Source organism: Manis javanica, chromosome 10 (genome assembly GCF_040802235.1).
Source record: "Manis javanica isolate MJ-LG chromosome 10, MJ_LKY, whole genome shotgun sequence".
Classification (NCBI taxonomy): Eukaryota; Metazoa; Chordata; class Mammalia; order Pholidota; family Manidae; genus Manis; species Manis javanica.
The window spans coordinates 53,192,989-53,210,280 of NC_133165.1; the positions used below are offsets into that span (position 1 = coordinate 53,192,989).

At 45.6% G+C, this 17,292-nt stretch overlaps 1 protein-coding gene and 1 long non-coding RNA gene across 2 annotated transcripts in view; one reads left to right on the plus strand and one right to left on the minus strand.

Annotated features, from left to right (window-relative positions):
• The window catches only part of PDILT (protein disulfide isomerase like, testis expressed), a 39,908-nt gene extending 23,820 nt beyond the window's left edge, over positions 1-16,088 (plus strand). Inside the window, exons 4-12 of the mRNA XM_017650175.3 lie at positions 664-797; positions 1,666-1,803; positions 4,710-4,820; positions 4,903-5,028; positions 7,454-7,651; positions 10,767-10,887; positions 13,056-13,234; positions 14,635-14,724; positions 15,740-16,088. Coding sequence (XP_017505664.3) covers positions 664-797; positions 1,666-1,803; positions 4,710-4,820; positions 4,903-5,028; positions 7,454-7,651; positions 10,767-10,887; positions 13,056-13,234; positions 14,635-14,724; positions 15,740-15,955 — 1,313 coding nt within the window. The 3' untranslated portion in view covers positions 15,956-16,088. The remainder of the gene's footprint in view (positions 1-663; positions 798-1,665; positions 1,804-4,709; positions 4,821-4,902; positions 5,029-7,453; positions 7,652-10,766; positions 10,888-13,055; positions 13,235-14,634; positions 14,725-15,739) is intronic.
• Positions 10,895-17,292, minus strand: part of LOC140844087 (uncharacterized) — a 36,336-nt gene continuing 29,938 nt past the window's right edge. Inside the window, exons 2-3 of the long non-coding RNA XR_012122293.1 lie at positions 12,368-12,527; positions 10,895-11,893 (exon numbers count right to left, since the gene is read on the minus strand). This is a non-coding gene — a long non-coding RNA (uncharacterized lncRNA). The remainder of the gene's footprint in view (positions 11,894-12,367; positions 12,528-17,292) is intronic.

Here is a 17,292-nt window from a genome sequence, read left to right on the forward strand (position 1 = left end):
ATGTCTCCCCAGCTATGGTATGTGTCCCAGTTTTAGAAGCTAAGATTTTTGCATACTTAGTGCTTCCCTTCCCATATGACAGCTGAGAAATGGAAGTCAGGATCTATGACCTTAGCAGACATTTGTGTCTCAGCCAAGGGACGGAAGGAACGAGGAGATTATGGAATTTTTTGAAGGTCACAGAATAGGTTGGTCTTTTTATTTACATTTTATTTATTTATACAAAAAACAAACAAACCCCAAAACATCTTCTTGTCACTTTGGAGGGTGGATAAGAAAAGAAGGCTGGGCATGTATCTCCCTAGATTTGATTCCCAGGTTCACCAGGAGGATGGCCACTGGCGAGCTGAACCTCAATTTCTTCATCTGCAAAATGGGGAGAGTAAGAATATATCTATTCCTGGGTAGGTAGGGCTGTTGTGGGGATATGACACATGCAGGATGCTCAGCACAGTGCCTTGTCCTGGTAAGTGCTGAAGCTTAGCTGCTGTTGCTAATGTTCATGCCTTGGGGCTTGGGTGGGGAGGGCTGGAAGAACTGATTTTGGCCTTTAGGGGATCCCTAGACAAGATGCTTCTACATTGTTAAATGTAAGGAAGACAGGCCTTGCTCCAGTTCAAGATGAAACTCCTGAGGGACCCATTTAACTGTCTCTTTCTCCAGGAGTGGTTGAATCTACTGCTTTGGTCGTTTGGTTGAGAAGACAAATTAGCCAGAAAGCATTTTTGTTCACTAACACCCAGCAGGTGGTGGAGTTAGTGAAATCCAGACCCTTGGTCATCATAGGCTTCTTCCAGGTACTGGGGTCAAGAGGTGGGAGGTGAGCTGTCCTGTGTCTGGGCATGGGGTGGGGTGAGGACAGGCCTTCCACTCCATTGTCCATTCTTCCTTTTCCAATGAGCTGGTTTGCTTGGGCCACCGCAGGTTTGAATGAAGAAAGGAAAAACGGAAGCTGAAGCTACCTACCTACCTACCTAGAAAGGTGGACAGGAATGCAGAGAGAGGAGAGGAGCGGAGGACGATGACATGTTTATTGATAGTATAACTGATGTCTTGGGGGTCCATTTAGAAAATCACTGAATAGTAAATAATTCAGAAATTGTTTTTCCTTTAGGAGAATGATTTTCTTAGATGTCTGAACTCATTTCCTATAACTGAGGTGACTCCGTCCTTCCTCCCTGTGGAAGTCAGAACTTTGGCCTTATATTTACACAAGGGGGAGTCTGTACCTCTTGCTCTGCACCCCACTCTTTGACAGTGTTTTTGGCCCCAGTTTTCTTTCAAGCTAAAAAATGAAGGCTGAAACTAAGCCAGGTTCATATCTGGTACTACATGTGGTCAAATCTGCTGCCTCTTCTGAAAGCAGTTCAGAAATAGATGTTCAAAGTCTCAGTCCCTGCATTGGAGCAGACTTTACTCTAATACTTGGAAAAGGTCAACTTCATCCTCTCCACTAATTTCTGTGGATTTGCCTGCTTTGGCCTTAGTCATAGCCATAGAAGCAGACCGGGTATGAAATGTCCATGAAAGGGGATTTAGGTGACCCAGCAAAACACCAGAAGTTGGAAAGGTGAAGAGATGAATTGGTCACCATTTCCACTTTGCCCTTAAATGAGCCAGGCATTTATTTTCTACCAAAGCCTTACCAAACCTCCTTCCCCACAGGACTTGGAGGAAGAAGTGGCAGAGCTGTTCTATGATATGATCAAAGACTTCCCAGAGCTAACGTTTGGAGTGATATCAATTAGCGATGCTGCTGGGCGTTTCAACGTCATCCTTGACAGTGTTCTGGTGTTCAGAAAGGTAGGATTTTGATCCCATTGCTAGTGAGGGGTCTCTGGGTCAAAATTATGGGCTATGCATCATGTATGCATAGGCTTTAGGTACAAATTCCAGTTCTGTTGCTTGTGAGGTAAGTGGCACTGGACTAATTGGCTTTTGCACAGTTTCCCCCTGTTTCTCTGGCCTTTATAGCCATTTTCCACGGTCATGCCACCCTCCTTTCCTTAACCAGTAAACACTACTCATTAAGGCTCAATCCTCTGCCCTGTGTTTTCTTTTAGTCCATGTTCCCTCCCCACCCTCCATCAGCAACCGTGATCTATATATCCATGATTTACAAATCTCCATCTCCAACTGGACTTTTCTAATCTCCAAACCTTTATATCTATCACCAGGTATGTCAACATGGCCAAACCTAAAGTCATAATCTCCCCTCCAAATTCTCTTCCAGCTGTTTTCTCGCTCAATGAATGGTGCCACCGTCTCTCCCACCTACCATCTGAACAGAGTCAGAACATGCAGGCTTCATTTTAACACCTCCCTATCCTCCACCCCTCATAACCCATCCATCACCTCAATCCCACTGATTTTAAATCCACCATATTCCATGAATGTATCCATTTCTCTCCATCACTGCTATCCTAGATCAGGTGACCATTATCTCCTATAGCCTAATGCAACATCCACCCAACCAGAATATCTGCCACATTCTAGTTCTGGAAAAGGCTATCTTTCCAAAATTCAAATCTGATGGTCACTTTCCTTCTTCCTACTGAAAGGCCTGTTACCAGCTTCCTGTTTTCCTAGAATAAAGACTCCAGTCCCAAAGGAGTCCCACAAGGCCTTCCACAGTCTAGCCTGTTACCTACTTTCTTTCACTCCCTCTCTGGGACGTAGATCTGAACTGTCCAATGTGGCAGCCATTAGTCACATGTGACTGTTTACTTTTAAATTAGTTAATATTATAGTTAATCAAGCTAGCTACACGTGGATAGTGGCTACTGAATTGTAAAGCATAGATATATAGACCATTTCCATTATCACAAAATGTTTTATTTAGCAGTACTACTATAGACGCTGTGGTTTGGTTCTTGGAATGTGCCTTATTCCCTCCCCACACAAAGCCAAAGCCTGACAATAACCATGTTACTTATAGATGTGGCTCAGCAAGGTTAGGCTGCTTGCCCAAGGCCACACAGGAGTAGGTGGAGTGGTACTCAGATCTGCTTGACTCCATTACATTTTTACTTGGTCCACAGAAGTCATTCAAAGGCTTTAAGTTGAAGAATAAAATAACTTGACTTGAGTTTTTGAATTGGACAACATGGAGTCCAGAAAGAGACCCAAATACATATGGAAATATGTGCTACATGATAAAGATGGCATTTTAGATCAGTAGGGAAAATACATGCTATTCAGTGACTAGTGTTAAGAGAATTGGGTAGTTATTAAAAAAAAAAAAAAAAAGCTAAGTCCATGTATCACTCCTTCCACCAAATTAAATTTCAGATTGATCCTGATTTTAAAAATATAATCATGAAACCATGGAAAGACTAGAATGCCATTGGAGAGTTTGCATTTTAAACTGGGAGTGAGAAATACCCTTTATGAAAGCATTCCAGAAACCACAGAAACTATGAAAACAAATACTGATAAATTTGGACCACATAAAAATGTAAAAATTCTACAGAATAAGCCCCATCAGAATATCAAAGGCCAAAGAGCAAACTTGGAAAATGTATTAAGGAGAGAGCTGGTCTGTTTTAAAGGTGCAGAACATAGGCACTGGAGTTAGACTGCCGAGGTTAGAATCTTGGCTCCATGTTTTACTAGCTCAACAACCTTGGGCAAGTTTGTTCACTTCTCTGTGCCTCAATTTTCTCAACTGCAAAATGAGAGAAACAATAGTAACATAGTTCAACGAGATGTTATGAGGATTAAATGAGTTAATACATGCAATGTATTTAGAACTGTGGCTGGTATAGAATGACCTCTCAGTAAGTCCAATTAGTATTATTAGACACTGTCATGTGCAGAAGAGTTTAGGGTTTCTCCAGAGGACAACAGAGGCTATGAAGTGTTTAAGCAAGAGAATGCTGTGAGCTGTGTTCTGACAACAACATTCTGGCTGAAGTGTGGGGGCTGGGCTGGAGGGAAGCAAGGGGAGAAATTGGAAGACCATTAGGAGACCTCCACAGGAGTCCAGGGAAGAGGTTTGGAATCAGAGAGTGAGACTGGTGGAGATGAAGAAAAGACAAAGTAGAGAGAAATCAGGAGATAGCTGCTTCTTTCTCCTTCCCCAGAAACTTTAATCCTGGCCTACAAAGAATTCTATCATTTCTTGGGTTAATCTAGTCCCTTCTAAGCAGCAGTCACCAAGCAGGATTAGACATGCAAAATATTAAGGAAAATGCCTGTGAAGGAAAACAGAGGGGGAGCTTGGGGAGACTCATCAGCCCATGTTGTCAGTCTGACCCTTTGGAGGGAAAGAAGTTTGACTGGAAGAGTCCTTGACTGCAGTGGAATTCTAAGAAAGTTCATCAAAGTTGCCTATTAGAGAAGTCTTCTGATAGTCATCCCCCAGAAATGGGCTTGCCTGAGTATCCCTGACACATCCGGTCATTGGTTGAGAGCAGCATGTGAGAGACACTGCTCAGCACAGACACAAACACATTGAATTTCAGAGCAAGACAGGTGGGGCTGTCAGTCTGTCTCACTCCCTGTCTTTGTGGACGGGAGACTTTCATGGCTGCCACAGACACATATTCCACCTAGAGGCTACTCTGACTTATGCAGTACCTAGATCACGGATCACACCTGTCACCACGGTGTCTTCCTTTGGTCCAGAGGGGAAACCGTGCTATTTATAGTTACTGAATACATCATGGAAGTGACTGCCCTCCAATGTTTCGCTTCTTTTGTCCAAGGGGAAAATTGTGAACCGCCAGGAGCTTATCAATGACAGTACCAACAAACGTTTTCTCAATCAAGTCATAAAGCAGCACCTCACAGATTTTGTTATTGAATATAACTATGAGGTCAGTGAGCAAAGGGTCTCGGGGAGAAGGGTGGCTGGGGCAGGGGCGTGCATGGAATGATCTGTTTCCCTGGTAATTTCAGAATAAGGATCTGATTTATGAGTCACCTATCCTGAATCACATGCTGCTCTTCGCCTCCAAAAGCTCCATGTCGTTTGGGATGATAATGCAGCATTACAGGCTGGCATTGAAGGAATTCACAAACAAGGTCTGTGGAAGATGGCATTGCTTTTTGGGGCTCCTGGATGGGGATCCAAGACCCGTAGACCCTGAAACCATTCACCTGCCCTGCCGATCATAAATTAAATCAGGAGGGATTTGCATACCAATTTCCTCATTTGTATATTGCTGCTATATATTATTTTACTATTTAATTTTAAACTGGCCTCTTTCCTTTCACCTGCCCTGTGTCTCCTCCTGTCTTGCCAAACCTATGTGCCTTCTCCCCTCATTTTTTGGGTAAGTCTACTATGGGAACATAATGGTTTGGCTGTTTTTCTGATGGCCACATTCTGATGGCTACTCCACTCAAGAGTGGGCGACTGCAGGGTGGTAGCACGTCGCCTGGAGGTCAGGGAGCAGGAAAAGCCTGAAGGTATGAAGCAGCACAAACTGTCTGCCAAGTAATTACTGAGATTCTGGCCTTTCCCATTGCACAGACCTGGGTTCAAATTCTCTTCCTCTTATCAGCAATTTTGTCTTACTTGAGTTTCTTCATGGTTGGTTTTCACAACGGTGTTTATTATTATTATAGTTATCATTATCATCTCTACAAACAAATCTGTTTTCCTAAGCACTATGCCTACATTTATGTAGTCACCACCACTTGGAGTGTGGGGACTATTTACTTCAATTTTTCTCTTTATTTTTATGAGAAGAATATGTAGTGGTGGATTTGATTTTCTTTCAAGGAAAATTACTCTTGAAATTAAAATGAAACAATTAAAAACTTTGAACCCCAAAATGAAAACAAACCCCTTTCCCTCCCAAAAAGCCACCAGGGCATGAATTTTATTTATTTAATGGTCATGCTGTATCCTGCTGTGTTATTCTCCAGGAAGTTTGCTCCAATTATAGAAATACTTCTTGTAAATATGTTCTTGGCTTATCCAATTTTAAACTTTAAGTTTTTAAAAATATAATTGCATTGATCACAACCAGATTGTTTTCCCTTTATTTCTCTTATGTTGTACTAGTCAGTCCTTAGCCATATTTCTTCCAAAGTCTTTCTTTGAAATTTTTAACCCTTTAATCTGTAAGTGGAATTTTCTTCGGCATATATTGTGAGATGAGGTTCTAAATTGCCTTTACCCCAATTAGCAAGCTTCCTGAATGCCATTTATTGATTGTGATCCATTTTAGAGCTAAAGATAAACAGCTGAATAAATATTCTTCTAACAGGTCATACCCCATATCTTATTATGCTCACCTCTAACCAGTATTTGTTGGAAGTATACAAGGATGGTTTCAGTATGTCTGCTTTGTTTTTCACAGTCCCTCAAGCCCCTAGAAGACTGTCTGGCACATAATAGGGCCCCTAATATTTTGAGAGATGAATGACCTGAGAGGTCCTGATACCAGGTGTCTGCTGTGGCCTCTCACTCATCACCCTGCCTCCACCCTTGCTTTCTCTCTGCAACGAGTGGGATCTTTTAAAAATTATCATGTCATTATCTGGCTTACTGTCCTCATTCAGAAAGTACAAACCACTTTACTCTAGACACACTGGGTTTTCCTTTCTGTTCTAGAACACTCTGAGTTTCCCTCCCCAGCCCACCCCCACAGGACTTTGAACTGACTCAGCATTCCCTGACTTGTTACTCATCGCCCAGTCCAGCTGAAATGCCACCTCCTCGGATACCCCTCCTGACCTTCCTACCTAAACTGAGCCCCCACCTCTCCCTATCTGCAGTCACTCTCTGTCACAGTGCCGTTTTTCTCACCTAATGGGCACTCATCGCTCCCTGAATTTATTAATTTGTTTACTCATTTGTTGTCTGTCTCCTCACTAGAACATAAGCTCCGTGAGCGCGTGGATCTTGTCTGCCTTGGGTGGCACTGTATCTCCAGGGCTTTGCAAAATTCCTAGCAGGCACTCAGCAGATATTTGTAGAAGGAACAAGTGAATGAAGTCATGAAATTTCTTGATAGAAGAATAATTTAGAATGACAATAAGAGTTGACATATATTGGGCATTTTTCACTTCCCAGTCACTAAGCTAAGCCTTCACACACATTGTCCTGTTTCATTCCCTGAGCAGCCTTAGTAGGGCTGCTATGATAACCACCTTACAGCTCAGAAAACTGAGGGACAGAGGGAGAGGTACCACCTTACTCGCAGAACCGGGATGAAATCTCAGCACCTCCTGCCTGTGGTTGTGTGGACGGTGCCCTGAACGAGGAGCGTGGAACCGGCAGCCAGCCGGGACCTGTCTGTTCTCTGGGGTTGGGGCTGCAACTTCCTGCGGAAAAGGCCTCTGTGCCTTCTTTCAGTCCTGCTTTTTGCATTCCGTGAGCACCCTCCACAGCTTCCCGCAGGCCTGTCTCCCTTAGTATGGGATTCCTCATCCAATTCCAATTCCTTACTCTTGTCACAGCCATTCATCCAGGCCCAGTTTTCATTTGATTTGGCAGATCCTTTTCATCCTTGTGGATGCCGATGAACCCAGAAACGGACGGCTCTTTGAATACTTCCGGATCACAGAGATCGACATCCCATCAGTCCAAATCCTAAACTTAAGCTCTGACACGAGGTACAAAATGCCTTCCGAGGAGATAACCTATGAAAACCTCAAGAAATTTGGCTGCAGCTACTTGACTGGAAGTGCCAAGGTAAGTTTGTTCTTGGACAATGTTTTTCCAGAATCTCAAAATTGTTCCTTTCATAGTTCTGCTGGCCTTGGTCATCTGAATGGGGAGGCAGAATAAAGGTCTACCTCATGGCTCAATTTGGGGACACACCCCCTTTCCCTACCTCAAATCAATCCAATTTATGACCTGTCCTAACCCTGTAATTCCACCATTCATTCATTATTCTTGAAGGCATTTCCTTGTAGCAGTTTTCAGTTGAAATGCAGACCCTCCTAGGGCTGACATCCTCTGAAAGAACCAAGAATGCTCCTTTCTGACTTTAATGTGAAAGACTTACTGGCCCAAGAGTAGATGATCATTTTTGGGGGGATTAAGCAATCAGGATTTAACCTCAATGGCTTTAGGGACTTTTAGTTTGGGTGTGAGGATGGTTAGAAGGGAGTCTATTCTTCTGAAAGGTATGAGAGGCTGCAAAAAAACACAACCTAACATCACCTGCTGTTTATTTAGCACCCACTGTGTCCTCAACCACCCTGCTGAGCTAGTTGACCATGTCTTTTATTTTCCAAACAGGGACACTTTTGAGAGTAATGGGGGCCTTCTTTCAAAGCACTCTGCAAGAACAGGGATCAGTTGGCATTCTCCAGGCAAACGGCAATGTATGGTCGATCACCTTACCTCTGAGGGTTCCCATTTCCTTCTGTCCATTCTCCCCCAGACACTGCTCCCCCTGCAGCCTCTGCAAGTGGACGCTCTTCTTTTCTCTTATGCACAACTTTATCACAGGCCAGGTGGTGAGGCTGGTGTCTTCCGTGCCTCTTCCAAACCATTTCTCCTCCTTTGACCTTTAAACACCCTAGATTCTTTGGATCCCATGCCTTTAAGGGGACTTTAGACCATGTGCCCTCGCCCGCCATTGCTATCTTCTGACCACACCCCTTTCTGTCTCTGAGGACTTAACCTTCTCACCTCAGACTTGCATTCCACCCTCCTCTGCCATCGTTTCCAGAGATGTCAGTATCCAACACCCTCTCTTCTCTGTAACTGGGGTGTCCATGCCAGCTCAGCCACCTGCTCTTACAACCACACTCTAGAAGTGGCAGCCCGTCTTAAAGCCTGATTTTCAAGCTTCCCATCCTCTGAGCTCCTTTTTCTAGTACCCACTTTGCTTTTGCCCACATTACAATTCCATACCCTTTCTATGGCCTCCAACCTCCTGATCCCGTTTCACAATCTCTTCAGTGCCCTCCTTCATGAACTCGGACTCCATGGTTTATCGCTCTGCTGATACTTCTCTTAACTCCTCTATCCCTTCTGCCTCCTGCCTCCTCTACACCCTGTGGTATTTATCAAGCAAAATCACAACCCCGGTTGAATCCACTTGACTTCCCTACTGCGTCCCGTCTGATGCTAGAGAAAAAGAACGTCACTGTGAGTCAGGCTGCCTTCGTGGAATCACAAAGCAAACCTCCAGTGGATTCTTAGAAATGTCCTGACTTCTTTATATAAATTTCTCTAAGTGTGTTCATTCTCTTGATCTCTGAGTCTCTTTCTCCTCATAACCCATCCCAACTTTCAGTCTCAACTGAGTACTTGACTCATGTATCACTAAGAAAATAGAAGGCTTCAGACAGGAGCCCCTCATTTTCCACCACCACATCTACAAACCTACTCTGCCCATCCTCTTTCCCTTCTTTCTAGTTATACATCAGGAGTTATACATGTGTCTGACTCCCACTCAAGGGACAACACATCCTCCTGTGCTCTCAGAATAAAGATGAACATCCTTCCTATGACTTAGGAGATGTCACGTGCATGCACTGGCCTGTTCCTAAGTCTCCGTATTCTTCACCATTTCCCATCTCCACATCCAGGCCTGACCCCTTTATGCTCCCTTGGAAAGAGTCCTCAAGTCCTTTCCAGAGACTAGGATGGGAATGAGGGAAGTATTTTGGGAGTTGTTGAGCTGGGGAAAGACCAGACAGCAAAGACGTCTAGACATACTAAGGATTTGAACCCTGCAGGCAATGGGAACCCAGATTTACATGGTGAAAATAGAACCCTGCTGCTCTCTGCTGGAGAGTAAAAGGGTGGAGGAGAGGATTAGGTGGTGATGGACAGAGACCACTGTTACACAGACGGAGATGAGGGATGACGGCTCTGTGAAGTGGGGTAGTAACAGGGCAGGTGGAGAGAAGGGTGTGGATTCAAAAGATATTCAGGAAGCAATGGTTCTAGAAAAAATATGTTCTGAGATTCCCACCACTTCCTTCCAAGAGAAGAATGAACCAGGGTCATTCTTTCATACATTCACTCACACAGCATTTACTGAGCTCTGACAATGTGCTAGTCAGTGGATACTCAATGATGATGGAAGAAAAATCCATCATGACATTCTGTCTACTGTGGTAGAGACACATCAGTCAAGTGACAGGGAATCAAATATAAATGATAGACTTGAATAAGTGATACAAGGAAAAGGCAGCAAATATTCTAAGAAGTGTGGTTGCAGGATCTGACCTAGTCTAGGGGGCAGTCAGGAACGTCCTTCCTCAAGATCATAGTGACAGATAAATCTTAGCTAACTGAAGAAGGGAGAGGAGAGAAGGCATGAGTAGGGGAGGTCCTCCTGGCAGAGGAACAGCAGAGGCAGAAGCCTGAGGTGCAGGGAGCCGATCTCTTAGGTAAACAGGAGACCAGGATGGCTGAAGAAAGCAAGAGAAGAATGGCAATGAGTTCGGAGAGGCTGGCAGGAATCCAAGCGTAATGAAGTTCTACAGGTCATGTAAATTATCTTGCTCCCCAGAGTAATGGGGGACAACTACATTTTTCTTTTTAGTGGGAACAAACTAAAGGTATAAAAGACATGAGCCCCACTCTCAACCAAGAATCTCTAGAATCACATATTTGAAATGCTAGAATCCATCCCACTGTGGAACCCTCAGCCCTCTGATCCCAATGTGCCTGGGACAATGGAGGCTTGGTATCAAGCTCATGATCTGCCTCAGCATTCCACACTTTTCCCAAGGCTCTTGTAAGAACAAGAGAAAACTTCCCATTGTTTCCACCCAAGGCCAGAAGGCCCATCCAGCATCCCTTCCTGGAGACTGTTAGACCTCTCAAATTTGCTTCCTAGAAACATCAATCCAGTGAAGAGATTCCAAAATATTGGGACCAGGGCCCAGTTAAGCAGCTCGTTGGGAAGAACTTCAATGTTGTCGTCTTTGACAAGGATAGGGACGTATTTGTGATGTTCTGTAAGTATCTCTGAAGAGACCACAGAGAAAATGGTTTGGTTACTTTTCAAGCATTGTTATTCCCCAATTCTTGGGCACCCAAATCTATCAAAGCACCATTCCAAGAATGGTCTTCAGACATCCAAAGAGTGTGAATCAAAATGCTCTCAGCTACAATGCACCTCTCCCCAGAAATCAGGCCTGTGGCTTTTAGAACAATAGTCATGCTGACGGATAACACCGGTTGAATGCTGTGGTATAGCAGGCTTTGGGCTAAGCCGTTCTAGGTGTAATCTCATTCAGTCCTTACAACACACTTTTGGAAGTCTCATCGCTCCCACTTTACAGATGAGTGAAATAGAGTCTCAGGGAGGTGGAGACACTTTTCCAAAATCAGGCAGCTTGTAAGCTCTGTCACTGGGAATGGAACCTAGACATTCCAATTCCTGTGCCTACACTGGTAATTGCTGTACAGAAGAGCAGTTCCAGTTTTATGGAACTTATCTAATGGCCCAGACTTAACTTACCTGAGTTGGTGTGGCCAAACTGGGTGCCTACTCATGCATGTAAATGATTGAACACAGCATCTGGCATATTGTAAGTACCTGATAAATGCCAGCTATTGTTAGTATTATTAACCTGTCATTTTGGTTTTCCCCAGTGCTCACTTAAGGACAAATGCCCTTTTCCCACTGTCCTTGATTGGCATGTGAGCCAGAGTCAGGGCGCTTCTCTCCCACCCTGAGACACAGAAGGGTGACAATGAAGTCCCTTCAGACACCTCACCTGTTTCACAGGAGGAATTCCCATTTATTGAGCACTTAGAATGAGCTAGGCATGAGGTGGTTGTTTACACACCTGCTCTCCTTTCCTCCTCCATACAAACTTCTTAAGAAGGTCCAGTGGATTTCCCCCTGATACAGATCAGGGAACCCAGCCTCAGAGAGGTTAATTCCCTTGCCCCAGGTCACTCAGTAGATCAACTGCAGAGCAAAAAGTTCAAATCAAGCTCTGATGCCATCACTTCCTGGAGAATGAAAACAAGCACTGGTTTGCATCAGGCAGGCCTCTTAAAATCTCACTGACAGGGACTCTCAGTCACAGGGCAAGGTGTTTAAGGCCTGCATGGCTCAATAACCATGACCTGCTGCCTTTAAATGAGAGGCTGGGCAGCCTTTTTGTACTTACTTGACCCCAGAGTTACGAGATTGCCCATTTGGTTCTGGTAAAGGCAAAGGCAGCCTCATTTTCCCAGAAGCAGGGATATCAGATTGGCCCCCTGGGATACAGCCATTATGCCCCCTCCTGCTTCAGCCCAGGGCTCATGGGGCTGCAGGGTTGCTGCGGGGGGTGCTGCAGGGAGGGCAGATGGCCATGGAGGCACTTGGTTTGTACATGGCGTTGTGATCATCCAAATGCAGCGGGTAGGGGCCTTTGAGGCCACTCCTCCCGTGGAGCCAGAAATTTTAATGGAACTATAAGCAAGCAAAGCCCGACTTACCTTCCGTGTTGGAGCTGGTCCCTGATTTCTTTCCAGAGGACTAGGTGCCAGGCCAGACTCAAAGTTCAAGGAACTGTCTGTAAGGAAGACTTATGTCCCCTTGCCAGGGGTAGTTGAACTTGTCACAACCTGTTTACCTCTCCGGCATTTTCTCCACGAACTGAAAGGCAGTGAGGTAGAAAGAATGGTCACAAGTCTTCAAATCCTACTTCCTCTGCTTAATTAACTAGGTGACCTTGGGTTCTGGGCTTAACCTCTTTGGAAAACTCTTGTGCTATCTCATACACACACACACACACACACACACACACACACACACACACACACACACGCATGCATGCACTTTCTGGCAGAACATGAGGCATCATCTAATGTAAATATTTTTTTTGGCTTTCTTCTTCAACTGGAGAGGAAAGCTATGTTAAAGAAAAACATAGAAAAAAATGTCCCAGTGTGCTAAAATGTTAGTGACTGGGTGGAAGGGGACTAGGTTTTTTCTTATTCTCATAATGATAGGGTGCTAGGACTGAAATGTACAATAACCTAACATGCTATCAAAAGAGAGAGAGAGAGAGTGCACTTTGCAAAGCAGCAGAACCAACAGAACACAGTGGCGGGGCCGATGCAGTCACGCTGGTTTTCACAGTCTTTGCCGGCATGAGCCTGAGCAGCGGCCCTTCTCTTCCAGACGCACCCTGGTCTCAGAAGTGCAGGGCGCTCTTCCCAGTGTTGGAGGAGCTGGGCAGAAAGTATCGAAACCACTCCACAGTCACCGTCGCCAAGATCGACATCACAGCCAACGACATTCAGCTGATGTACCTGGACCGGTACCCCTTCTTCAGGCTCTTCCCCACTGACTCTCAACAAGTGAGGAGCTCACATAACTGGAAATGTGTTATTATCACGGACTTGGTTTCTCTCTATCTCTAGCTCTGCCTTCTACAGAATCAGCTTCATCCTCAGTGCTACCAACCCCTATTATCCTCATGTTCAATTTAAAGAGTGTCTTCCATTAGCTTCTGTAAAAGTCCCAAGACTCACTATGATTGGGCCCAGCTTAGGGCAGATGCTCTTCCCTAGCCAGTCAATGTGGCCAAGTGGATGTGGGTGTTCTATTTGGTTGGGCCCGGGTTACATGATTCCCTGTACTACTGGGGCTGAGCTCTGCCGAGGCCACAAAATAAGGTGGTAGGGGTCTCCACGTGAAAATTGGGGTGGGGTGCTACCAGAAGAAGGAAGAATGCAGGACAGAAAACCCATCAATGTCTTTTACACCTTGATATTATAATCATCAAACATCACGAGTGTTCATGGAACACACTCTCCATGTGGCCTTGGCATGTGGGGAAGGGGATCAAAGAATCATAAGCCAAGCATATGACTGGGGGAAGTCAGATGCAACTGGAATTGGAGGGCACAGATTCTGGAGGGCAGAGATGGCTGGAAGGCTTCCTGAGGACGTGGGATTTTGAAGAGTGTTGGGGATTTAAATCAGTTAGAAGTGGGGGTGTTATAGGTATAGTTATAATTGTGCCTGTAGTTATGTGTAGGAAGTAGAATATGAACAAAGCAGTGGGTGGAAGGGTGGCCACAGTTCTGTGAAGTAGATGCCATCCTCCTGGTGTAGAAGACTCACATAGGGGAGTTGTGGAAAATGAGACTGGACTGAGAGGGTGGAGCTGTCACAGACCCTCAGTTATCTGAGAAGGGTTTAGACAACCAGTAGGCAGTAAGCAGCTACTTCACTTTCTTAAAGACTGAAAGAGGAAAGGGAGCTAGTGATGGCTGAGTAATGAACATGTACCAGATGTTCTGTAATATAGTAACTATTCTTCATGCTATAATTATAATGATAGCAAACACATATAGTGCTCATTATGAGTTAAGCACTGTTTTAAGGGCTTTTCATATAGCAACTCATTAAATCATTGTAACACCACTGTGAGAGAGGTACTATTATTATCTTTCTATTGAAGATAAGGAAACTGAGTCACAGAGAGGTTAAGTAACCAGATGATAGTGCTAAGTGATGAAGCCAGGCTTTAGGCCTTCACAGTGTGGCTGCATGGTGCTCTGAACCCTACAGTACAGCCCTGTGATGGAGGGATTTTTATTATCTATGGTAATAGAGGCTCAGAGAGGCTGAGGAACCTGCTCACTTTAGCGAAGTTGTTAGGAATTAGACCCCGGATTTACCTAGGTAGGAATCCCCAGATATTTTGCAGGAAAAGGCTACCATTTTGAGCCGGTTCCATTTTTCTTCCTAGGCTGTATTGTACAAGGGAGATCATACCCTGAAGGGCTTTTCTGACTTCCTAGAAAGTCAAATCAGGACCAGGACTGAGGATGAAGATGAGGTAAGGTGAAACAGCCATTCCCTCAATTATTCTGTCACACACAGAATTATCAGAACTCAGTGGAGTGGGAAGGAGTGTGCCAGGAGTTCCAAAACCTTGTGCTCTCTGGAGGGAGCTGAGGATGGATGGCCCATCCATGCATTTGGGAAGACTTTATTTCAAGGGCACTTACTACAAGGGAGCAGAAATGGAAGACTCCAGAAACACTGAGAAGGGCAGAGGCTCTGAGATCTCATACAGCTCCAAGGCTGCTTCCCTGGGTCCCCTGTTCCGGAGTTGGTAACCAAATGTCCTGATGAAATCCTGCCCTCTGGCATATTTTCCCGTGGGTGGGATGGCAGCCCTCATTCTCTCCTACTCCCATGCATGCCTCAGTGAGGCCATCTGCTGGAAGGTGCCATCAGATTAGGGGGCAATCTGATGGATCCTCATGTTTCCATTGCGAATGTCAGAAACACCACTCTTTGGCTTAAACAACAATGGGAATTTATCCCATATAACTGGTAAAACATGAGGCACGATGGATCCAGAAACTCCAACTCATTTTCTGTCTCCCTATTTCTGTTTTCCTCTATGTTGGCTTCATTCCCAAGCAATCACTTCCCCATGGAAGGTCAAAGATTGCCCTAGAGCTCTGAACCTAGTATTCTCCCAATTTAGAAAGCACACGCTTACTTCTTAGTGGCCCTAGCAGATGTCCTGGACAGGGATCCCATTCGGTAGGCCTGGGTCACATGCCCAGCTCTGGAGCTAGTTGTGGGGCAGCCACTCCAGTGGAGGAAGGGCTGTTCCCCAAAGGGTCTTCTCCAGCAGGGCCAAGTGGGGACTTCCCCACCCAGGCCAAACTGACCTCTGCATTTGTGAGGATCCTCCAGGGGCCTCTCTCTGGAAAATTCCAGAAAAAGAGGGCTTGGCAATGACAGTCATGATTATCATGTATTCCCGGCTGTGCTATTTCTTTGTCCTTCTTATTTTCCTCCCTCTCCCCTCCCTTCCCCCATCTTTTCTTGAATAGCTCTTGTCTGATGAGCAAAGTGAAGTTACAGAAGAGGAAATATTAGCTGATGTACCTTTTATAAAGAAAGAAGTACCTGGACAGAAGGTGCCTGAGCCGGAGGTGATGGAGCTGGGAGAGCCAGCCGGGCAGAAGGGGACAGCTGGGGAGGGGACGGAGGCAGCTAAGCCGGAGGGCCCCCCACAAGAGAGGAAGCCAACGAGGAAAGAACTGTAGCTTCTCCAGAGCCAAGAAGGAAGGTGCCCACTTTTCAGGACCTGGCATCCTTTTCTGAGCGGATCTATTCCAGTAAAATTAAATACCCTGGTGTGGGTGGGTGGAGGCTGGGTAATAAAAGCCTCTGAATGTCTTTGGCCCTGTTTCACTCATTGCCTCTTTTTTACTCTCTGGTGAGGCCTGGAAAGAGCAGTTTGGCCTAGAATTCAGACAAGACTCCAAGGGAAGCCATAATCCCAGCATGTGGTGAGTGTGTGCATGCTGGGCATTTGCCAAGTTCTCATGACATCACTGGGAGCCAAGTTCCATTATCTCCATGTTACAGATGAGGAAACGGAGGCAAAGGGAGTGTCAGGAATCAGTCACAATCACACGGCTGGAAGGCCTCTGAGATGATCCCAGGCAACCTCACTCCAGTGATTCTGCATTTAACCTCTATGCACACACCACCTGCACCAGGGTGGGGTCCCCAGAGTTTGGTCAAAACTTTCAAGTGGGGTGGATTGCTTTGTTCATGCCACACAGTGAGAAAGAGGCCCAGCCCCACACCTGTCCCCACCTTTGGTGTCTCAGTAAGTGGCCCACTTTTTTCAGCAATACATTAGGATAATTGTTTAGACTCATTTTTTACTACCATGAGTAACTCACCCATCTGTGATCCCACCCACTTCTCTCTATATGCCTCCACCCACTTCTGCCCACTGACCCTGGGAGGGCCATAGTATTTGACGGACCAAGGTCCCCACAAAGCATCTGGGCCTCTCCACTTTCCACCTGTCATGTAAGGCAAAAGCTGTTTGTGCTTTTCCAGGCCTCCCTCCCATCCCCGTGCTCGCAAACCTGGCCTGTCCACATCCAAAGCTGGGAACAGCCTGCAGCCCTCCTGGAACTCCCAAGCCAGACAGCCCCAACAGGGGCAGGTGTTAGTATTCAGGACACGGTGCGAGGCTCACCTGCCCTAGACTTAAGGTCATGTGGCACCTGGTTGGAGGAGGGGTCCAAGGGGGCTGCTAGGACCAAATCACATGGAACAGAATCAAGGCCATGAGCCAGAGAATACATGTGCTCCCTGCAGGCCCCCGAGGTGTCACTGGGGCCTGGAAGTTACAGGTAACTAGTAAGGCAGAACAGCTGGGTAAGGCAGCTGATGGCCCCCTGCTGGAGGACCTTCCCCTTTGGCTCATTTTCTGCCCCCTTGAAACCCACACCACTCTCATAAAAATCCCCTGTGTTCTGCCCAATCAATTTTTCAAAACCCTCTGCCCCTTAGCTTTACTCCCCTCAAAAAGGACCTAAAACCACTTACTCCCCCCAAGGCTCTCTCATGGCTGAGCACA